The following is a 23560-nucleotide window of genomic DNA, read 5'->3' as shown; positions in this document are numbered from 1 at the left end:
CCATAGTGTATTTAATTGGTACAGACCTATTGTGTGTTAGAATACAGACTGTTTACTTGGGATTTAAAACAAAAAATGTTTTGCTTGTATTTGGTATGATTAGGTTTCATGGTCAAATAGTAAGCTGGTTCTAGGTGGTGGTGCTCAGTTGCAAAGTACTTTGTAAAACTGGTGAAGGACAATACGAGTGGAGTGGAAGACTGGATGGTGTTCACCTGTTTTTACACTGATGGGTTCGTGCAGCGGTAAGCGGAGAACAGGAGCCCCTGTGGGTACCCACACCTCACCTGCTGCTTTCCCCTTCCTTCACAGGACAGGCAGCGGAGCTGGGGAGCTCCTGCCAGGGAATGGTGGGATGTGGGTCAAGGGGAGACAGGACAAGTTCCTGGAAGACGGACAAGACAGACTCACTGCTAAATCTGTAAATGCCTCAGCGGAGTGCAACATGGTTGGCAGCTGGGAGAGTAACATGCTGGGGGTGGGGAAAGCGGGAGAGCAAAGTTCAGGGTACTTGCCCTTGACACAGTTTTTGGCTCCTCTGAGACAGGATTCTTAGATGTTAATTGGCATTGGTTACGTTAATATCTTTGCAGAACATTTAATACTTCTGGTGTCCACTTAGAGCTGCTCTCGCTGCACTAATTATACTGCTGCTGGAGGAAATTACCATAATAGAAAAAAACACTTTATGCAGAAGCGTTTTGGCAGGCACAGATGATCCTAGAACGCTGTGAGGTACCTATACCAAACACCATGGTCTTCAAGTTAATTTTAGATGCCACTTTAATCTTTTTACAACACTTTTTTTAGAAAGTACACACTTGTGTGTGTGCACACAGACATTTGCATAAACATATTTGTCCAAGGCCACTACAAACAATTTTGAAAGCTAATGTGGCCATTTTCTTACGGCAAAAATGCAGTACATTTACACCAAGTTACCATCAGCTGAAGCAGGCTTCTGACCTTTTTAGAATACAGAATGCATGATTGCTTAAGCAACATGGGAATGATTTTGCTTCATGGGGTATACAATCTGGATGTGCCAGAGAAACCCAAACAAGCCAACCTAGTTTTGTGCTGTACACATTTTGCATAACCTGTGCTGTCATGACTTCTGTTATTATTCAAAGACCTGTACGTTCACAAATCTTTCATGTTAGTGTGCCCTGCTCTGAGTTCAAGTTAGAGGAGCGTATCTAATGAGTGTGATGAGTTAATGTGGAACTGCAAGCATTTTAGTTGATGTGCTCCTCAAACTGGTACATAAACACAGAAGTAGTTTTTCTGTTTGTAATTGTAGACTAGTAGTTTGCTATATTGAACTTTGCAGTCAGTGGAATAATGTTGTGGTGGTAGTCCAACTGCAAATTGCCTCTTATTTTTTCTTACCTTAACCAGTATCTAAAATACCCTGCCTAATAAGCAGGATGTACAATCCATACTAAGACCTCAATTTAAAAAAACCTAACTCTGGTCATAATATTGAATAACATAGGGCAGAGCCAATCCCTCGTTTGTCTGAGCTGCCAGAACAAACCTGTCATTTGAGTGCTTTCCCCAGCCCAGACAGAATTATCTGATTTTGATCATCAGGACAGTTAGTGTTGAATGAGATCGTGTCAGCCTTTATATTCAGAAAGAGTTTATTACACGTTTTTTTCAAGCACATGCACCTTTGTGGAGATTGTTAGAGAGCAGCTGTCACAGTCCAGCAAGCAGAAGTGTTGTGTTTGATCAGTACTGCTGACTGCTGCCAGCGTTCCTCCACAAAAGGCTTTCTTCATCTTTGCAACAGGGCAGAATATCACATGCTGTTACGATGTAAGCATCCAGAAGAGCCATGAAGCAGTGGAGTGAATGGAATGCGGGCTGGAAGCCCCTGGGAAGCAACCTCTGGGTGTTTCCTGTCCCCCCTGCTGCCCCCGTGTAGCTGCCCAGGCCCTGTACCGAGGGACTGCATCCAGGGCAGAAGCTCCATGGGCTGGAGGCTTAAAAGAGCAGTTCTGCAATGGGGTAGGGCTCGCCTTTCAGTCTTTTCCTGTGTTTGGGTATGTGTTTGAGGGACCCCTTCATTTGTTTAGCTGGTAATTTACAGAAGTCAAAGGAAAAAAAGGAAAAGGAGTGAAATCTCAGCTTGACTGAAAAGGACTGAAGAGATTTAAAGCTTTTGGGGGATGGGTGGAGAGGAAGAGGCTGGATGAAAGCAGTTGCTGTCTTGTTCCTGCAGAAAAACAAGCTAAAAACAGCTATCCTCATAAAAACACTGGAAACACTGAGTAAGCTATCAGGATGTTGTTAATGACCAAGACATGTTAGCATAGCAGCCTACAGGAGTTTCATCGGTTAATGTATGAACTGCGACCATCATACGGATGACACTGGAAGAGCATCCAGCCCGTCAGACGTTTAGGTGTAATATAATATGTACTCGTTCTGGCAGGGAAAGCGCAACGCCGTAAGGGAGCCGTGCCGACTTCCATCCACCCCCTCCTGCCTTAACACACCGAGGGGGGCGGAGCGGAGCGAGGGCCGCCCCCCGCCGCAAGCCCGGGGCGGGACGTGAGGCGCCGCACGCCTCGGCCTCAGAGCCGCAAGGGCGCCGCCGCTCCCCGCCGCCGAGGTAGGTGACGCGGCCGGGGCGCGACCCCACGACCCCGGGGCTTCCGAACCGCGCGGGGGGACGAAGCCCCGTCGAGGGGGAGGCGGCGGCGGCGGTCGCCGCCGCCGCCTCCCCCTCGACGGGGCTTCGTCCCCCCGCGCGGTTCCTCTTCGCCCTTCTGCAGGCGGGCAGCTGCACGTACGCTCGCCGCCCGCTGGGGTTGGTGCCGCAGCTGCGTCCCGGTGCGAATGCCCCTCGGCGAAGCGGCCGTGGGCTTGCTTTACCCTCCTTAGAATTGCAGTTGGTCCCGGGAGTTGCTCTCGGCGTGAGGCAACAAAATTTAAAAGCATCGCGTGAGTTGAGTGTTTAGATAAATCCGCGACGTGTGCGCGTTGCTGTGTTGGGCAATTTATTGAAGGGTCGGTGGTCTTTGCGCAGAACGAATCTCTTCGGTTTTGCAGCGCGGGGGGGCGGGAATTTGAAGGTGCAGGAGAAAATCGTGAATAATATTTGTACTTGGTTCTTTTTCTCCATAATTCCGTACATGCGTCCTGAAATACACACCCTGAATGGGCTGCTTGTGTTATATTTATTTCTTCTCAGGTAACGTGTTTCCAAGGGATGCTGATGAGTCTCTTTCAATTTACTGCTAGAAGGTTGGTTTCCCACGTGCATTGTGGATTTAAGGCTTCTTCAAAGAAACAGAAGTTTTGTTTGGAAATGGCTCGTCCTAGTTCAAGTAAGACATCTATTTGTTTTCTTTACCCTGGAGAGATATTTAAGCTTGATTCAAGGTTCAGATTTTTTTTGTCAGCTGCTAAAATTTGTCTTCTATGGATAGCTCCAAAAAACTTGGTAGAGTTGAAGTTCGTGTGGTTGCGTGGTGATTTGTTTGTAGTATTTATAATCTGTGCACACAAATGTATGCTAATTAATTGCATTTCCTTTTCATAATCCTAATGGGTAATAAAAGTTCTCATTTCTGTGCACGAGAATTACAGAGGCCCTGGAGCATTTGGAACAACTTGGGAGCAGAATATTGGGTAACTCCAGGAGCCTTGTTCAGTCTAGTAGTAGTAAATATTGCAGTCTAGTAGTAGTAAATATTATCTTTCTTTTCCTTTTTTTTTTTTTTTAATTTGAGAATGTGTTTTAAATTAAGAACTGCACACAAAACTTCATGGGTATAATAATAATAAGCCTTAAGAGTTGCATAGCCAAGGTGCACTTGCTTTTTCTGCTGTTTTGAGCATCAGTGTTTGGCTGCTGTCAGAGACTGGAGACTGGACCAGAAGGACTTTGGGCTTGATCTTTATACATTCAGGGCTTTGTGACATTTAGTTTACAACAGCAGATGGGGCATCGGGATTGTGGGGTTCTCTGTCCGTTTCTGTGGCCCTTGTGGGCCCAGGGACTTCTTCACTGATTGTGTCTCATAAAAAATATCAGCCTTGCTTTAAAAAATAAAACAACCAAACAAACCCCCCCCACATAGTAAATGTGAGGATGAGGGTTGTGATCAGCAGCTCAAAGTTCAGCTGGAGGCCAGTCACCAGTTGCGTACTGTAGGAGTCAATACTGGGGATATAATTTAACACCTTCATTAGCCATCTGGATGATGAGGCAGAGTGAACCCTCAGTGAGTTTGCAGGTGGCACAAACCTGGGAGCAGGGACTGATACACCAGAGGGTCATGCTGTGATCCAGAGGGACCTCAGCAGGCTAGGGACATGGGCTGACAGGAATCTTATGAAGTTGGACAAATGGAAATGCTGAGTCCTGTCCCTGGGGAGGAATAAACCCAGGCACCAGGACAGGCTGGGACCAACCTGCTGGAAAGCAGCTTTGCAGGAGAGGCCCTCAGGGTCCTGGCAGACACCACGTTGACCGTGAGCCACCAATGAGCCCCTGTGGCAAAGGCAGCTGATGGCTGTCCTGAACATTAGGCAAGAGCATCTCCAGCAAATGGAGGGAGGTGATTGTTCAATTCTGCTCAGCACTAGTGAGATACACCTGGAGTGCTGGGTCCAGTGCCGGGCTCCCCAGTACGAAAGAGACATGGGTACACTAGAGAGGATCCAGCGAAGGGCTACAAAGATGATTAATGGCTTAGAGCATCTGACATGTGAGGAGAGGCTGAGAGAGCTGGGACTGTTTAGAAGACAAGGCTGACTCTTCTCAGTAGTGTCCAATGACAAGACATGGGGCAATGGACACAAATTGGAACACACATGGTTCCATCTGTACATGAGAAAACACTTTTTTACTGCATGGGTGGTCAGTCACTGGAATGGGTTGTGCAGAGTGAGGTGGTGGAGCCTCCATCCTTGGAGATGCTCAGAAGCCACCTGACTGGTCACAGTCCTGGACAGTCTGCTCTGGCTGACCCTCTTTTGCAGGGGTTTTGGACAAGATGACTTGCAGAGGTCATTTCCTACCTCAGCTGTTCTGTGATGCCAAAATACATTGCCTTAAAATTAATATCTGAGGTAAACTGGAAGAGACTCATTTTTTTTTTATGGTAGCATCTCATGTGAGGTTTTATTTTAAGGCTCTGCCTTGCAAATATTGAGTACATTTACAGTTTAATACATTTTGTCTTACATTTTGTCTTGCTTAGATGAATACATTTTGTCTTACTTTTGTCTTGCTGAGATGCATTTTTGAGGATCTCCAGGAATTGCTCTTAAAATTCCACTACACAGAAGCTCAGAAACAAATTAGTATTCTGAAACTAAAGTCATGGGAGGTGTACGTGGAAGCCATTTCTGGATGCATAAGTTGGCCAGAACTGTATGGCTTCTTATACAGAAGTATGCTTGACCACCTGTTTCTTTTTCTTCCTCACAAACAGATATGGCTGATTTTCGAGAGGTGTTTGCCAAAGCGAAGCACATAGCCATCATCACAGGGGCGGGAGTTAGTGCAGAGAGTGGAGTTCCTACCTTCAGAGGGGCTGGAGGTTTCTGGAGAAAGTGGCAAGCCCAGGTATGTACGGGTGGCAGGTCTCTGCGCAGCCGCGCTTCTCGCTCCATCAGGTAGGTAAGCCTGCAGGGTCAGGAGAAGATGGGTGCTCAGGGGGTGGAGGTGTTCCCATGGGGTACGGTGGGGATACAGCTCTCCCTGCAGCTCTGTCTGCAGCTCTTCCCCATGCTCTGAAGTTGCTGCTTGTGCAGCTGCTGCTTCTTTTCTGTTGTTTGGGTTATCGGCTGTTTGGGAAAAGTCTTGATTTCTCATGATACTCTTTAAAAATGTTTTAGGATTTTGTTTTGTCTGAGGACAGGGTTCCTCACAGTCTCTAAGTCTCCCAAAAGCTCTGTCTCCCTTGCTGGTGTGATCTTGCCAGTGTTTAGAGACACGGGTGGGAGAAGAGGTGGAAGCAGATGCTGGAGAGTGGAGTGGTGCAACAGAGAGCACCAAAATACACGAGTTGTACTGGTGCCTTGTGAGCCTGATCTTTTCAGGTGCTGCAGACGTTTCAAATAATCATTATTCTGTCAGTAATTGCTACCCCAAACCCTGCAATCACATTTGCTTCATGTTTTTTAATGATGCATTCATTAAAGATTTGTTGAAGTTAAAAAGGGGTCAGAGATCATGTTTTAGAGATGGTTTGAATCTAAAGGTGTATTTTTTCTTTCAGTGGCTATTAATTAAAATAAAGTGTTTGTATAAATACCTAGTCCTTCTGCATCAGAAAGTTTGTATTCATTGGTTTTAGATCAGCAGAACTGGGCCTGGAAGCATTACACTGAGCTACTCCTTGTTTAAAAATAGATAGGGCAAAATTAGTGTAAAAACTATAGCTGGATTTTACAGGCACATGAACAGAAGACATTAGACTTAGCTTTTGACAATGGCTGTAATTTGGCTTGTGTTTCACTTAAGGCAGTAAAGAAATTGCTAGCAATTTGCTAGCTGTATGGCTGCTGTGGAAAAGAATTTGGACGCCAAAAAGAATGTGTGTTGAAATACCTTCCTTTGTACTGTACTAAACTCCTAATAGTTTGGTAGGAGAGCAGAGAATAAGGTCCAAGTGTACTATGTAAGACTGTGTACCACACTTTTTATATCAGTCATTTCCTCAATAAGATACGTTGACTTGTCATCCTTGTAAGGGCTATTGAACTGTATTCTTTTCAACTGCATCTGGTCATAAAGAATCTGCTTTCGACCTTGGTGTTACGCGGGTAGCAGTGTAGATGGCAGCATGCTAGCAGGCTTCATCTGGGGAGAACATTTTCCTGCCCATTTGTTGCTAGAATTAAATCTTACGTCTTTTCCAGGAGTTGGCTACGCCAGAGGCTTTTGCACGAAACCCTTCTCGTGTATGGGAATTTTACCATTACCGCCGGGAAGTGATGTTGAGTAAACATCCAAATCCTGCACATATCGCCATTGCAGAGTGCGAAAGGCGGCTGAGCAAGCAAGGACGGAGTGTTGTGGTCATTACGCAGAATATTGATGAACTACACAGAAAGGCAGGCACAAAGCACCTCCTAGAAATTCATGGTAAGAATCAGGTTACCTGGCTGCTACAGGCCAGCAAACTTGTGGGGGAGAAGAGAGGGCAGGAGAAGTACTGGGAGAAAATAAATTTGTCTTAAAAATTATAATAACTTGCATGAATTATTCACAATGTCAGCCTGTGCTAACATTGGTGGTGCCACGCTGGTATTGCCCCCAATAAAACGTAGATTGGCAGGATTGGTCTTTCCATCCCTGGTGCTTTCTGCTCTGCCACCTGCCCCTGTTCCTCTGTCCTGTCCTTCCAAGACCCGCCTCCTGCACAGCCCTTGGCTACAGGAGGAAGAAGAGGCTGGAAACAGATAAAATCCCCTTGCCTTTCTCTCCCAAACCCAGTGGCACTCCCTCTCTCTTCCCTATAGTTAGTGGCATTCCTTGCTCCTGCCCCCTCTCCAGCAAAGTCCAGAGGAGCACAACACAGGTGCAGTCGCGGGGGTCAGTGGGGCCTTTGGCTCTGATGAAGTACATTGCAGGGATGGAAAAAACGGAGGGTGAGGAGGCCTTTCTCCATCCTGTGAGGTGCCTTCACTTCACAGGCCCTGCTGCAGAGTGAACGTCTCCCAGGACAAAGTCCCATCCTGGTCCTCCAGCACTATGATGCTTCTTAACTCTTAAGTACCATGAAAGGTTTAAATGGCTTTTCCCACTGCTGCTTTGTGATCTGGACACAGGAAACCTGCACGAATTGTTTTGCAGTTGTGGATCCAAGGATAAAGTCTTGGGTATAGTTTAATTTTAGTCTTAGTCTTTACAAAATTTAAACAATTTTAAACTCTTGGTAATATTGCACTTCTCTACAGCATGTTACTAACACTACAGAAGTCTTGGGGTTGAGGAGTGTTGCATGAAACAAAACAGTGTTAAGCAGCATATATTCTTTTATGAAAACGTTTCTGATTCAAGGGGAAAAGGAATAAGCAGAAAAAATTTCCCTCAGTGATACTTTAGATAATTATTTTCCTCTGAAATACTGTTAAGACTGTGTATTACTCATGTGGTGAGGTAGAACAAATCATAGCTTAGAGGGACCGTTGCTGTTGTTCACTGCAGCCTTTCAGCTGGAAGGGCTGTGCCTGTCTTTGCTGGGCCCAGTTTGTGCCTCACTATGGTGCTGGTCACCTTGGGTTGCCGAACAAAAGTGTGTGTATGCCATGTGTAGTAAATAGCGTCTCCTGGATAATGCTGCCAGGTTTCAACACTTGGCTGCTACATTCATGTAGTAAGTTACCCACAAGGTATAATTTCAAAGTCAAATAAAGGCCGTCCAGATAAACAGAACCATTTGTTTGTGCAGCCAGTCCTCGGAGCAATTGCTTGATCTCTGATGTTTTCTTTGTGCCTTTCAGGTAGTTTATTTAAAACTCGATGCACCAACTGTGGAAATGTGGCTGCAAATTACAAGAGTCCAATATGCCCTGCATTGGCTGGCAAAGGGTAATACTGTCTGCCTTGTAAACTCTGCATTTTCTACTTTGTCTATCTGCTGTTCAATAGAAAAGGAGCCATTTTAGGACTGTACAGGAGTTTCAGCCAACCACCTCATTTTCCTTTAGTAGTATTAATGCTTAAATTTCACACAACTGTTCTGAAACTTGAGTGTACTCTTTGGTAGCGTCATTGAGAGCCTGTGATACTACAAGTCCTGTGAATGAATAGCTGTTAACCTCTAAGTTAGCACAACATTATATGTGTTTTAATTAGAACAGTTTCAGATGGTCTGGAACTCTCATACTGGACATCAACCAATTGTACTCTTTGAGAATGTGTGTTTACTCCCATCCTATTCAACTTCCAGTTTTTTTATTAAATCGGATGCTTACTCCTTAAATTGGACTGTCATCACTTGATACACTGACTATCCTCTTCTGCATCTCTTGAGCAGCTTTTGTCCTTCAGCTCTTCAGTAAGATTCTCATGACTACAGGTCTTGAAACACAGATGCATGGAACAATCAGGAGGGAAGCATCAGTTCCCAGGATTTCTGCAACTTTAAAAGTTGCAGAAGAATCCTTCAGTCTCCTTTTTCTAGCCATCCTCTTTCTTTCACCATTAAAAAAAGGAGGCAGGGAAACAGGACAGGCACATGCTCAGATTTTTAGGTATTTTCCCCTTTGTATTTTTGCCAAATCTTCAGATGGCTACATAAATATTTGTTGTGCTTCTGACAGATTTTGACCAGCATCTTATAGCTGCTTAGCTCTGGGATAATTCTGGGCAAATGCCTGCCTGGCCTCTGTAGGGTATTTTAGGGTTGTAGCAGGTGTTGAAGTTGGCTGAAGTTGCAAAGATTCCTTGATTGGAGAGCATGCTTTAGAGAAATACAAAGTTTTTATTAATATTATAAAGCGGACTTTGTATGACCGAATATTTATTTCATTTTTGTAACTTCAGGGCTCCAGATCCTGAAACACAAGATGCCGCTATTCCAGTTGAAGACCTTCCTCAGTACGTATGGGCTGCTTTGATCTTTGCTGTTACATCTTTGTGTATCTCAAAGGCTTATATTGCTGTTCACATGGTTTTGGAAGGATACAGAAACATTCTACAGAAAAAGATGTGGGACTTTGCCTCAGAGAACTGAGTCTAAATCTAAACCTAGCGTTGCAGGGGACAGCAGACAACAGTCAACAGGAGTGTGTACTAGTTTATCATGATGCTAAAGGGATCGCATGCTTGTGTACTTGAGCATCAAGGTGACACATGCCTCAGTTCATGGGTTTTGTAGTAGCTGAAGTAGTTGGAGAATTGCAGTAAGAAAATTAAGTTCTACACAGTAAACAATTTACTACTTTGCAGGTGCTGCCTACTGTTAGTCTTTAATATTGTGCTGGGGTACCACCACAGTATAGTCTCTTGCAGGAATTAAGCAGGCCACAGTGCTTTTTTATAATGGCTGAAGCTTTGCCTTAGGTAGTTGTAGATGTAAAAAGCCACTATATTTTTCATCTGGTTCCTAAGGAAAAGAGGCTAACGCGATGCTTCTTGCAATTCACTTTCTCCTTAAAAACCTGATGGCCAGTTTGTTAATGTTGATGGAGGTAGAGGACAGTAGCACCTACTATGGTTTTTAAGTTTCACACATTTCAGGAGCTGAGTAAAGGAAAGATGTGATAAAGTATCTGAGCTGAACAACTGTTCATCCCACCGTTCTGTGTGTGTACTTCCAACATATGTGTAGCATGGCATCAGCTGCCTTCTGTCCAGCACAAGGACTGTGAAAGAGAAGAGAGAAAGAAGAATGAGGGCAGATAAAGACATGTCCAAATGAGAATGAAAACTGCTTTGCCAGTTTGCAGGTTGAAATTTGCATGTCAGAAGCACAATGCTATCTGTTTGCGTTTTTTAAACAGGTGTGAGGAGGACGGCTGCAATGGACTCCTCCGTCCGCACGTTGTATGGTTCGGTGAAACCCTGGATCCTAACATTCTGACAGCAGTTGAGAAGGAGCTTGAGATATGTGACCTCTGCTTGGTGGTGAGTGCCACTTTTGTAACCTGTCCTCTTAACCAGCAGGGAAGCCAAGCTAAATAGGTTGCACCTCCCAGGTAAAGGAGATGCAGCTGCACTTTCTTGAGGGAGCTAAAAGCACCTGAGGGACTCTCTAGTGTCAAGTGTACAACATTAAGACCATGAAGTTTAAAATTTTACATACACTGGGCATCTTGCTCAGCTGGTATCTGCTCTCTGCATTTAGTATGCACACATGTAAAAGCTTCAAGTGTTAGAGGTTAGCTAATTTTAAAAGTTTCTCAAACAGAGAAAACCAGGATTATTTTGATGCTCAGTTTAGAAAGACGTTACAAAACCTAAGAACATAGCTAGCTGTTATCATATGCTCCATTTTTTGCAAGGTTGTTTACATGCCATGTAGGTTTTACACTGGTGACTCCAAAACATTTGCTCAGAATATTGCATACCCCTCAGACAATAATCTCAAGTAACACAAGGGACATCTTGTGGGGTTTTTATTTTTCTTAAAAGCAAAGTCTACCATTTTGTTTCTGGGATTTTTTTGTTCATCTACAGTTACAATCTCCAAACAGGCTTCTTTGGGTTGCATCAGAGAAACAATTCCTGATTCTTATGCTGCGTTAAATAGCTACATATGCAGTGACACTAAATATAGATACTGATTTGGTTTCATTTCTGTAGGATCTTTCATGCTTTAGTGGTTTTGCAGATCCAGTGTTCTGAGAACGGTCCTTACATTGTGGGCTGATTTGGTTTTGTCTGTTTAGCTACTGGCCTGCTTGCTACACTCCTGATTTTTTGCCCTGTCCCTGCAGGTTGGGACCTCCTCCGTGGTGTATCCTGCTGCTATGTTTGCCCCTCAGGTATCTGCCAGAGGAGTGCCAGTTGCAGAATTTAACATGGAAGCCACTCCTGCTACAAACAGATTCAGGTAAAGCTCTTCAGTCTTAAACTAGTAAGTTTTAGTCCCCTCCGTCTTTATTGACTTTTCCATTGAATTCCTGAAATGTTTAGAAAATTTTTTAACATACATGATCTAGTGCCCTCCCAGATGCTTAAGAAATATCACAGAATCATTGAATGGCTGGGGTTGGAAGGGACCTCTGGAGATCATCTAGTCCAACCCACCTGCTAAGGCAGGTTCACCCAGAGCAAATGAATATGTCCAGGCGGGTTTTGAATGTCTCCAGAGAAGGAGACTCCACAGCCTCTCTGGGCAGCCTGTTCCAGTGCTCTGGCACCTCAAAGTAAAGAAGTTTCTCCTCAGGTTTAGATGGAACCTCCTGTATTTCAGTCTGTGCCCGCTGCCCCTCATCCTGTCACTGGGATGCACTGAATATTATTTCCTTCTTAAAAGAAAGAGAAGATGATTGTTCTTTCTTGCTGGAATTAACTTAGAAAAATACACTTGTGTCTTAAGTGTGAAGCCTGGCTCTAGGTCCTAGCAGGCCTAAAACCCTTTATCTCACAGGCAGGACCAGCTGCCTTACCTGTACATCAGATGCCCTCGGGCACCGCCAGAAGCAGCAGCGTTTGCTGGTGGTCGCGCCCCTTCACCCGGCTGTTTCCTTCCAGGTTTCACTTTCCGGGCCCGTGCGGGACCACCCTGCCGCCGGCGCTGGCCCGACACGAGACGGAGATCATCTCCTGAGCACCCGGGAACGGCCGGCAGGGACGCGCCGCACCGGCAGCTGCAGCCCGGCCGGGCGGGACCCAGCGCGGAGGGGCGGGGGGAGCTGGGGAGGGGAAAAGGGGAGAAAGCGGAGGCGGCGGGTCTCGCCAGTCTGTTCCCACCCCTGCTCCCTGCAGCAATAAATGGGCAGCGCGGCACGGAGCGAGCAGCCCCGCTGCCCCGAGCCCAGGCAGCCGTTCTCCGGCCTTTCTCTGGGGACGGGGGCGGGAGGGAGGGGAGGAGAGGGTGGTGGCGGTTACATTCCGTTGGGCACGAGGGGGCGTGGCTCGTGGCCGTCATCGCGGGGCGGGGCGTCTTCACGAAGCGGGGTGTGGTTTCCGGGGCGCGCATGCGCGCTGGCGGCGGAAGTCAGGGAGCGCTTCCGGGACGGGGCTCCAGGAGAGCAGCATGGGGGCCATGGCGCGGCGGAGAAAGGCGGCGGCCGCGGGAAAGCGCGGGCCGCCCGCCGCGCTTCTCAGCCCGGCTTCCTCGGAGGACGAGGCGCCGGAGGAGGTGTCCTTTGGCGTGGCGAGGGAGGCGGCCGAGACCGAACGGAAGCTCGTGGGGGAGGCGGCCCGGAGGTACGGACATTAACCCGTGCAAAAGCCACCCGTGCGCGGAGCTTCCCCCCCACACACCCCTTCCCGCTTCCCCGTCCTCAGGCGGCGCTGACGGCGCCTCCCGCCTCCCCGCAGGCACCGGGAGCTGCTGAAGGAGAAGCGGCGGCGGCGGCAGGAGCTGTTCGCGGAGCAGAAGGTACGGCGGCCCCCGCTCCCCGTTCGCACCCCGCGCCGGGCGGGCCGTGCCCCCACGGAGTCACAGGATGTCAGGGATTGGAAGGGACCTCGAAAGGTCATCTAGTCCAGTCCCTCCACCGGAGCAGGAACACCTGGATGAGGTTACACGGGCAGGTGTCCAGGCAGGTTTTGAATGTCTCCAGAGCAGGAGACTCCACAGCCTCCCTGGGCAGCCTGTTCCAGTGCTCTGTCACCATCACTGAGAAGAAGTTTCTTCTCAAATTTAAGTGGAACCTCCTGTGTGCCAGGTTGCATCCATTACCCCTTGTCCTACCACTAGTTGTCACCGAGAAGAGCCTGGCTCTGTTCTCATGACACTCACCCTTTACATATTTATAAACATTAATGGGGTCACCCCTTAGTCTCCCCAAGATAAAGAGACCCAGCTCCCTCAGCCTTTCCTCATAAGGGAGATGCTCCACTCCCTTAATCATCTTTGTGGCTCTGCGCTGGCCTCTCTCCAGCAGTTCCCTGTCCTTTCTGAACTGAGGAGCCTGGCCCACTAACTGTGCTCTCCCTGCAGAGGCGGAAGCTGCTTCCCGAAGCCGTGCTGCAGGAGCTGGCCGCCGCGCCGCCAGAACGGTGAGGGGGACACGGCGGGTGGGGAGAGGTGGTTCCAGGAGCGCTGCCTGTGGCAGTGCGGCCCCATCGGGTCCTGGCATTGGGAGATTACGGGGTGAAACGGGACTCTTGGTTCTGCTCAGTGTCTCACCGAGGTGCCTGGGGAGTTACTGCCATGCGAGCCATAGTGGCTGTGGGTGAATGCAGGGAGTGCATGTGCTGGAAGGGTAACCTTTTGCCTTTTCCTTCCTCCACAGAGCCGAGGAACAAGCTCCAGCTGCGAACACAGGTACACCACAGCTGGCTTCGCTGGCACGGTGCTCGCCCTGCTACCTCAGCGTTCTGTCTCTGTGCTAGGGCTGCAGGGGGAAGTGCTTTGGTACAGAGACCTTTTGCAAGTGTGAAACAGGCTGAACAGATTGTCTGTTGCCAAGGAAAAATACCCGAGGGAGGGTCTGAAGCTGCATTTAATCTGATTTCTGGGTCTTTTACAGAAGTGTTTTGCTGTACAATGATTTCAGTTAGAATAGCGCAAGATTTTTAAGGAAATAATAGGCAAGTGTTATAATAGGAAAAGCTCCTTCTTACTAGAGGAAGATTAATAGCATTTGCTTACGTTACAAAGGCTATTTCTGTGTACAGTTGTTAATTGCCTTAATACTTTACATATCATACTAGGATTTAATAACATCTGTAAAAAAAAAGGTGGCTTTTTTCAAATTCTGAACTAGAAAATGAAGAGTATTCATGACTGCTGTTTTCTGGCCCCCTTCATCTGCATTTCAAAGTACTTTACAAAAAAAAAAGTTAGTGTTTTTGGTTATTTTTTAAAACAGTTGTCTGATCCATACATCACATAATTATGTAGCCAGCTGACATAACAGCTACTTTTTCTTCCTTTTATTATTGTTTTTTTTAGAAAAATCTGTTGTTGGCATAGAAAAGAGATGAGCTCAGGATAGGACAAGGGATAATGGTTTTAAAGTAAAGGAGTGAAGATTCAGGCTAGACATGAGGAATAAGTGTTTTACAATGAGGGTGGTGAAACACTGGCCCAGGTTGCCCAGAGAGGTGGTAGATGCCCCATCCCTGGTGACAGTCAAGGCCAGGCTGGATGGGGCTCTGAGCAACCCGATCTGGTTGAAGATGTCCATGCTTATCGCAGGGGATTGGACTAGATGAGCTTTGAAGGTCCCTTCCAGCCCAAACCATGCTAATGATTCTTTGAGTTCTTGGTCTCCATGTACGTGGTGGTGAGAACGAATCCGAGGCTGGCTTCCCCTTTGCATGTTACTCGTAGCTGTTGTGTAGCATTGGAGTTTTGTCCAGTGATGAAGCCTGTTCTGTGGTATTGATGCCAAGGAAGGGGAAGGCTGGCCAGGGGTACTTGGGGTAGTTCCTCCAAAGTGTGATTTTTCTCTACTTGCTAACAGCCTTTCTATGTGGGCAACACTTTCTAGCTCTTGATTCATAACGTTTGGGAATTTTTTTCCTGTTTTCTATTAAATTTACTTTAGGTGAACTCTGTGGAGGTGGGGCTGCAAAGCAGAGCGAAGGCAAAGCCCAAAGGCTGGTGAAGAAAGTTGTGCGAAGGAAGGGTGCCAGGTGCGCTGGGAGAAGCAGAGGCAGGGGCTCTGTTGCCATGTGGTGACACTGCTGCTACTTCTGCCTGGGTCGGGGGCACCACGGAAGCTGTTCTGTCACTGGGTGGCTGTACTCTGCTTTATGTTCCCTGTCCTTCCTCTGCTTGAAAGCGTATTTATGTGCTGTAAGCAGCTTTAGTATGCTTCTGATATGGCATACTTGTAAAATATATATATATATATATATAAAAAATCTATAATATAAATAATTTTTAAGTTAATTGGTATGAGATAACTGAGCAGCCGTAAGCACAGCAGAAGACATTCTGTTATCTGTCTCTGCAGATCTTGCTGTGGAGCTCTGAGTTCCTGCATTCAGGTTTTTTGTTTGGTTGGTTTTGGTTTTTTTCCCCCTTTGTTTCTCTGCCACTGATGTGTGCAGTAGGCTCTGGTAGGACTAGTTCCAGACTCCCAAGGAATTCCTCAGGGCATATAAAGGTACAGGATGACAGGTTGAGAGCCGTGGTCCAGTTTAATACGCTACAAAACTTGGCTGAGCATCAGAAACCAGCACCAGCTTCTGTTGTGCTCAAGCAGCAAAGCACTGACATTTGTCTGTTGTTCTGAATTCTATTACTACACTACAGGTATTTACATCACTGTATTTAACTAACTAGGTCAAAAGGAAACTATGTGGCTGTGCGCTTAAAAGATCAGACTTTGGAAGGCCTCCACCAAAAGCTCGCCCGAGACTTTTTAAGCACTCATCTCTATGGACCAGGCACCAACCGGGTAGGGGGTAAGCAGTTTTCCGTAGGTGGGTCTGCATCAGGATGTGTTAAACTTTATAATTAACACTCATCTCTATTTCAGCAAATGAATTTTTTTCCCTTGAAAATAAGAAAAACCCAGTTAGAAAAGCTGCAGTTCAGTTTGTGGACAAATCTTGGGGTGAGTATATAAAGTCAAAGTAGGTACTGCTTTCAACCACATTATGCATACGGTTGTTTGGGTTTGTTTCAAATAAAACTTTCGCATGCTAGAGGGCTGTGACTTGCTCCATTCTCCCTGTGGAACACTACAGCCTGATTGGGTGTGAGAAGGGTATATGAGACCCAACTTGAAAAAATTACCTCCTTTTTTGATACATTAAGAAACAGCATCTGGGCTTAGAGCCATGTTTACTTGCCAAAATAACTACTTTACTAATTGTTTCAGCCTGCAGCCTCTGAGCCCTTGGAAGTAATTTCAGATGTGTATGAAACTTAAAGCAGGGATGCCAAGATCCCAGAACTTGTGTTTTGAATACAGGGGAATGGTGCCTGTTTCTCCTTATAAAAGTGACATTACAGAAAGGAATGGGGACAGCCACACAAACACCCTCCGTGGGGCTCATGGATACTAGAAGCCAAAGTTACTGATACTCAGTGGGCAGCATCCACTTTTCAGTTGTGCTTCAAAAGTGCTGCTGTACCCCCCCACTTTTGGAAGAGGATTGGCACAAGTTGGTACCCAGCCAGTGAAAAGCACCTTGTGTATGTGAAATACAATAGGAAGTTTATCAGCTTTCCAGTCAGTTCTGTTCTGAAATGCTGCAGTAATCAAAGGATTGCTGCTTCTTGAATAGATGGGCTAAGGAAATCATAATTTTCTTCTTTTTTTTGGTGTTTTTTTAAGGGCAAGAAAAGAAGCTAAAAGCAGCAAGGTTTAAACAACGTTGGCTTGCAACACAGATTAAAAAGCAAGTATGAAGACAGCTTTTTCAGAAGATGCAATTAAGAACTTCTACTGTGTCTCTCCACACAAAGCTGTTTTTTTTCCCCCTCACTGCTCTTTCAGCTCTAGGCAACAGCCAGGAAGCAGGCACTAACCTTCAGCAAGCTGTGCCTGAACTGACTGTGCCGTTCTCTTCCCTCCCCCTTTCAGGAGAGGTGAGAGAAGCTAAAAACCAGCTGGGCCAGGGTAGTGACTGTGTATCCTTAATACTGTTTGAGAACAGCTGGTGTCCTGGCCAGGCTGGTAGAGCTGCCCCCATGAGGCAGCTGCTTTGCAGGGAATAAAGATTAGCAGTGTTGTACTTACTGTTCTGGAAGCTGCATTTCTTACAGCAATCAATTATTCCTGCTTTTCCAGTTACTAGCGTCACTGAGGCAAGACTTGCTTTCTGCAAGAACACAGTCAACCTTTCCCTTTTGACAACCTGGCTGCTGCAGTGCTCTGAGGCAGGCAAGTGGCATCCCTGGTTCAACTAGCCACTTGCCTGCTGAATTTGTAGGTTTCCCTGAGAACCAGTGTTCTAGGATAGAGCTCTAGAGCCCAGAAACTGTAGCATACAAGTCCATGCTACCATGTATGTAGAAGTAAGTTTTTAATGGCTGGTTAATTATGATATCACTACATTTTATTGCAATATAGTACTATTTGAAGCACTTTTAAAAATGCAAGGTGTACAAAGATTAAATTAAGACTGTAAATTGACTAAATATTTGGTTTTTATATAAATAGGTCATAACCACACTGTGTTGACATGTAATACTGTTATAATACAACAGTTAAACTGGTGAGTCTACACAACAGAAGCTGTCTGTAGTTAAACAAGGAAACAAAGTTGAAAAGACCATGTTAAAACAAAAAACTACTAAGATCAACAGGTTGGGATTGTAAGTAGCAACAAACATATTCACTCAGCTCCTGAGTAATTCAAGTTTTACAGTACACATTAAAAAATATCATTTCTTCCCATCAACACTATATATCCAAACCATCAGGTGTTTATGCATTTTGCAAATTACACTGATTGAACTATGTAACAATGGGGGTGGAGGTTGGCAAGTCATCCTGCTTTGACATTGACATCACCCACATGCTAAATAGATCCAGGTTTTCTAGTCCGTCCCACCACAAGGTAGCAGGATTTTTGGTTTGTTTTGGACAATCGTTCAAAGGATTGGTTCTTGTCAGTTTGGATGTCTGACATTATCAGTGATATTTTCAACTCTTAGCTGTCTAAGAGATCTGAAGATGGAAATTTTCTCCTAACACTAAGTTAGAAATCATTTGCATCATGCTGTAAACTAGGAAGCAACATAAAGCGACAGACTTGTCCTTAGTACATAATTAAAATTCCAAATTCCAGTCAGCAGAGCTGGACTACTTTCCATGTTGAATATGCCACAACACCTTTCAGATCTTCAAATGCATAGCTAGTGTAGGTAGTCTTCCACTGTGGCAAACGCGCAGGATCCGATTCCTGATCGAGCCATCAATCCTAGACACTGTGATGCTTGTCCCATTGCTAGGGCAAGTGGTGGTTGCTTTGGCAGATTGTGAGTCTCTGAAAAAGAATTGTGGCGGCAGTTAAATACCTGATTAATGTCATAGCAATGCACTGACCACTTACATTTTAAGCTTGTTTAAAAAGATGTTTGAAATTCCTGTATTTACTTGCAAAGTTTGCTCTTAGAGCAAGACAGAACAGGACAAACCAAGTGATTTTGAAATTCCCTGCACAGCACCATTACTAACAGGCCCATTTTTGCTTTGAACAACAAAAAAAGATGCTGACATCTGTTACATTACCATGCCCCCTACACCACCCCTCTCTCTTTTAGTAAAAACTAGAGCGTACCATAACATTGCTATGCTTTGTTAGTGACACAGCCAGCCCAGTCCTGAGTGCAGCAAATGACGTGAGCAGCAGTGCTACCTGACTAGAATGAAAGGAGAAAGCCCCCAGGCTCTACCCACCTAGTATTGCACTATTCAGTACAGAGCACACAGGTTCTCTTTGTATCGGGTCAAGCTGGTTTCCGACAGGGCTGCTCCAGGGATCGGAATATGCAAGTAAACTGAATGCATCCTACGGAAAGATAAGGTTTATTACATCTCACAGCTATATTCCACTAGTGAAAACTAGGACTATTTTCATCACCTGTTTGGACTCCGAATCACAAAGGTGATTGGCTGTGTCCATCAATACAAAATGATAAAAAGAAACTGTAACAGGAATTGTTCCATTTTGAGCAAGCAGAACAACAAAAGTTGGCAGTATTTTAATAAGTGATCGGGAAAGATGAAATAGACTGAAAATTGCATGCAGTTAGTCTTCGGTAAGGGAATCCTTTTCCAGAGCAGTCTCAAATCAAGGTAAACTAATTAACACACAAGAATACTACAGAGAGCACATTTCAGGCATCTGGATCAATTATCTTTGCAGTTCATTTATCATTAGAGCTGAAAACAGCATTTCAATTCAAGAGGCCAAACTGCACAGTCAGAAATGAGATGGAGGGAAGTGCTAAATTAATCTCTGGTTTTAATTGTATGACAGCACGCAATTATCTTCCCTGTTAACGTGCTACACAGACAAGGCAGGAGACAGTGCTACACCACAGCTGATTAAAGCACTAGCTACAGCAGGGCAGTATTTCGACACAGCGTGCTGGGGACACAGTTTCTGCTGGGCAGCACAGTTAACACCACAATTTCAAGGAGAAACATACCTTCAGCATTTTCTTATTTGCTGTGTTTTTGCCACATTCTCTTCTTAGTTGCTCACTCATTGCTTGCAATTCTCTTCCGAAATGGATCATTCTTTCAATAGCCGCTTGGCTGCCACCACATAGCTGACGTCTTAACTGGCTTGAATCTACTTCTGCAAAAATGATATCGTCATCACCACTGCTAACAGAGCTGGCAATAACAATCTACGGATCTAGAGAACCCACTGATTTCACTCAAAAGACATCTGCCTTCCCAGAGAGAAAGTACATTGGGCCAGAGACCTCAGCACAATGTGCTCCTATACTGAGCACTGTTCAGTTGCTCCTTTATAAACATAGAGACTTAGCTAACTAACAGCAAAGGCTGCCCACACACACCGTTTATTTTGCAATGGTTAATTTTTAACTAACTAGATGATAAGCCAAGTTTTACCCTAAAATTTGATGGGAGTTTAAAATGAATAACAACAATTAAGCCCACAGTTCTACTTTTTCAGTTCTTTGCCATTGCACTTCTAAAGATACACCAAATCCAGAACGGCTAATAGGGAGTAAAAACCACTCAACTTCCCAAACAGCCATGATGGATGTTCCTACAAGATGATCACTTTGACTGTTTGGACTCCTTGTAGAATAAATTATTTTAAAGATTTGGACATTCCAGGCTTCTTTTGTAATCAAGCAGAGCACTACAACAGATTTATTTAATGTTCGCTACAATATTACCCCATAGTAGGGATTTTAAGCGTTTTTAATGTAGTTTACGAACAGGACATCAATGCTTGACTTCTCTGAAAGTTCTGCCTTTTTAAAATTTACAACTAAAGCAATCTTAAAAAGAAGCATTTATCCATTCTTTGCCTTATTAAGTTTTGAATCAGACTTTGATTACAAAACCACTCTTCCTTCTGATTTTAACATTGCTACCCAGTGATATATTTTGACCACTATGACAAACAAGGATTTGTAAGTGGCTGCTTTACTTATTTTTTTTCTTAGATGTGAGCGTATCACCTGTGGAAAAAATCTACCTACATAGCTGTATGTACACAGCACTAAGGGGAATATATATATATTCTGAAAAGGAAAAAAACCCACCAAACTCCAACTGTGATGTGTAATCAATGTAGGTTGCGGAGCCACATTTCCTCACATTTCCTTTTTACAAAGGTGAAGCACCCACATGTCCTCAAGCAGTGGTGTTTGCTGCTGTCTGCTGCCCAACCTAGGACACCACTTTCCAAAGGCAGAAACCAACTATGATAAAAAAAAACACCCTCACACACCAAGTCTGTGCCCTGTGCAGCTGCTTCGTGAGTGTCACAGCAAGCCTCCACGGAGAAGGCTGCAAGAGTGTAAAGAAGCATTTTGTCTTTTCTGTCACAGAAATGAGGCCTTGTTGTTATCCAGTTTCAAAGCACAATGCAGGGAAATGGCCTGGAAATGTGAATCTGCCCCCTCCAGCGCTGTAACAGAATTATATTTGCTTTTCAACAGTTATGTAGTATTTACCAGCAAAGCTGCATGACTGGCAGCAGCAGCACATGCCCTCACAACTGTGAAGCATTCACAGGTACCTGTAAGTACTACTGCATTCTGAAAGTTCACCAGCATTGTCCCGAGTTTCATGTTTCATTTAAGCTACCTATTCACTGATGTCTGGTTAAAGCAATTGTTTGAGAATGCAGTTAGCACCACAACTGACAGAGTAAACAGCATCTTGTTATGGTGTGCTGGCGATCAGAAGGCATTTAAATACTCATTTGTCACTAATGACAACAGTTACAACTGAGCATAAAGCAGGTTAAGTCAAACAAAGGTATTTTTTTAGACCGCAACCATGTAAGACAGGCCATTTTTTTGGTGGAAAACATTTGTGGGTTGTTTGTTTGTTGTTGTCTGTTTGTGTGTGTGGTGTGTGTTTGTTGCTTTTGTTTTAACATCTCAGTTCCCAAACATAGCCCTTTTCTTTACCACTTAATATTAGCACTTTGCATTCTTCAATATGAGCGATTTGGAATTTCTACTCTTACTGTTGAGTGTGCAAAGATGCCATCAGAACCATGAATGGTAAGAGGACCAGGAAAAGAGGGAGAAGCCACCTGCCAACCCTAACCCAGCCGTGCTACACAACAGGATGTTTCTTCTCAAAGGTACTGTCTTAGAAATTGATGTTTCCCCTGTTCTCAAACTGATTTGGACCACCTGAATCAGTGATTATAAGATTCACATCTAATAACAGCAAAACAAACAAAAGAAAAAAAAAGTTAAGATTTGAGCTAATATCCCTAATTTTCAAGTTGGGAAGCATTGCAAGTAAAAACATAACCTTGTTGCCATCACTTAATAAAAATGTAAGAAATATCACTGCAGACCCATTTCTGTGTCACATTCTTCCATTTCGTGATCATGTTTAGAACTACCATTTAGGAAGCCATTGGATGAAGTCTCAGCAACCCCATTGGAGTAGTGATCTGTTTCCATGTCTACATCATTGCTGAAAAGAGAGTAATAAATAAAAGTTTTATGCATATTTAAGTACGTAGGGGTTATCTTCTTCACAACTTCAGCACAATACCTCCTCATCTTGGCTACTGAAAAGCTACTTTTAAATATTACCAAGTTAGACCACAGCTCTTTCTGTAGCAACTGGCAGTGCCAGAGCACCAGTGAAATCTTAAGGCTCTTTCAGCTAACATTAGCATTCAGTAAAATTACATGTGTTCACCACTACTCCAGAATAAGTAGTACAAGACTTACTAAAAACACACCAAAAAGTTCTTACCTTGTTCATGTATCTGTACATACATAGCGCTGGAGAAAATGCATTGAGAAAATACACAATTCCAACCCCCTCCCCCTTTTTTTTTTTTTTAAACACAGTTAACTCAATACAGAGCCTACTTTGAGAATACTGTATTTAGGTAAATAATTATTTCCAAAAAAAGCCCCGATCTCTCATTTACTGTCGGTAGAATGACAGGGAAAAAGAAGAAAAACCCAAAGCAAATACTGAATAAACCAGGACACTGAAGAAATGCTCACAGCCAGATTCAGAGCGTACAGCTCCTCACCATACTTTGCTTGCAGCAGGTCATAGAAACACTTTTAGAAAACGCCAGCATGGTTTTGGGACTGAGCTTTGCCAACAGTTACATCCTAGCCCGTTCACCATGGAGAATGACAACCTAAAACCTCTCTCAAGACCAAAAAGATTCAATTTAAGAGTTTAATATCTTGCTTCTAAGCAATGAAAAATACTCAGCTTCCTTTGAGGAAGAAAGCCAAAAGGCCTCTCTGACTGGGCAACACTGCAGCCAAGGAACTGTCTTCCTCCTGTGAAAAATCTGCAAGCTGCCTGGACACTGCCAGGCTTTTTTGGCAGAAGAAATTGCTGACACAAACAAAAATTGCGAAACTAAAAGGTAAATTGTTACTTTCTATTTTTTCCCCCCAGTCATCACTATCCAACTGGAACAGTCTTTGTTATCGCCACCGCATCACCACATCGTAGTTGGCAATTTTGGGAATCCAGCTTGGGCAGTACAGCTGAATACTGTTGTATTTCACATCAACTTAAGTTCTGCTGCATCTGTGCAACCCAGAGCTTAGTATTTACTTGTTATGAATAACCATATTAACCCTCATTAATGTATCTATTGTAGTTCTCCAAACTGAATGTGTTTGCACAAGTGACGGACTGGAGTAGGCAAACAATTCTTGTGTGCGCAACAGAAGGCAGGGCACATTTCATATCACACAGAATCACAGAATGTTAAGGACTGGAAGGGACCTCAAAAGAATATGCGTCTCAATTGTGTTTACTTTGCAGATACTGCAAAGTA

General features: G+C 44.7%; 3 protein-coding genes across 8 annotated transcripts in view; 2 read left to right on the top strand and 1 right to left on the bottom strand.

Moving 5' to 3' along the window:
• Positions 1–235: 235 nt before the first annotated feature.
• Positions 236–12251, top strand: SIRT5 (sirtuin 5; the record flags this gene model as incomplete). Its single annotated transcript, XM_080340585.1, has 9 exons — positions 236–245; positions 3206–3341; positions 5457–5590; positions 6889–7114; positions 8476–8563; positions 9521–9574; positions 10480–10603; positions 11416–11531; positions 12176–12251. The coding sequence occupies exons 2-9, from the start codon at positions 3224–3226 to the stop codon at positions 12249–12251; spliced, it is 936 nt and encodes a 311-aa protein (XP_080196711.1). The 5' UTR covers positions 236–245; positions 3206–3223.
• Positions 12252–12646: 395 nt separating this feature from the next.
• NOL7 (nucleolar protein 7) lies at positions 12647–23259 on the top strand. 4 transcript variants are annotated; one of them, XR_013921739.1, is made up of 10 exons: positions 12647–12853; positions 12968–13028; positions 13593–13651; positions 13888–13919; positions 15148–15235; positions 15891–16012; positions 16087–16164; positions 16891–16958; positions 21703–21868; positions 23173–23259. XR_013921739.1 is itself a non-coding variant. In XM_080338834.1 (9 exons), the coding sequence occupies exons 1-9, from the start codon at positions 12681–12683 to the stop codon at positions 21787–21789; spliced, it is 768 nt and encodes a 255-aa protein (XP_080194960.1). In that variant the 5' UTR covers positions 12647–12680; the 3' UTR covers positions 21790–22081. The 4 variants fall into 4 exon arrangements, 3 of the variants coding, with proteins under 3 accessions (XP_080194960.1, XP_080194962.1, XP_080194961.1); XM_080338834.1 differs by lacking the exon at positions 23173–23259 and having other exon boundaries at positions 21703–22081; XM_080338836.1 differs by lacking the exons at positions 21703–21868; positions 23173–23259 and adding an exon at positions 17053–17489.
• RANBP9 (RAN binding protein 9) overlaps positions 17549–23560 on the bottom strand; it is a 40461-nt gene continuing 34449 nt past the window's right edge. The window contains exons 11-14 of one of the 3 annotated variants that reach the window (XM_080338830.1): positions 22091–22212; positions 19716–19867; positions 18961–19072; positions 17549–18547 (exon numbers count right to left, since the gene is read on the bottom strand). In XM_080338830.1, the coding sequence (XP_080194956.1) occupies positions 18417–18547; positions 18961–19072; positions 19716–19867; positions 22091–22212 (517 nt within the window). In that variant the 3' untranslated portion in view covers positions 17549–18416. Of the gene's footprint in view, positions 18548–18960; positions 19073–19715; positions 19868–22044; positions 22213–23560 lie in introns of those variants that run through there. The other 2 variants (XM_080338831.1, XM_080338832.1) reach the window with 2 other exon arrangements.

Source organism: Nesoenas mayeri (assembly GCF_963082525.1).
Source record: "Nesoenas mayeri genome assembly, chromosome: 2".
Lineage (NCBI taxonomy): Eukaryota > Metazoa > Chordata > Aves > Columbiformes > Columbidae > Nesoenas > Nesoenas mayeri.
Note: the sequence above shows the minus strand (reverse complement) of the source record. Positions and strands in the feature narration are given on the sequence as shown.

Bases quoted from the DNA above. Each gene is read 5' to 3' on its own strand.
- NOL7 (XM_080338834.1), top strand. From the start codon at position 12,681: ATGGGGGCCATGGCGCGGCGGAGAAAGGCGGCGGCCGCGGGAAAGCGC. The intron at 13,920-15,147 runs GTACACCACAGC...AATTTACTTTAG, and splicing joins AGCTCCAGCTGCGAACACAG to GTGAACTCTGTGGAGGTGGG. The intron at 15,236-15,890 runs GTGCGCTGGGAG...TTAACTAACTAG, and splicing joins GTGCGAAGGAAGGGTGCCAG to GTCAAAAGGAAACTATGTGG.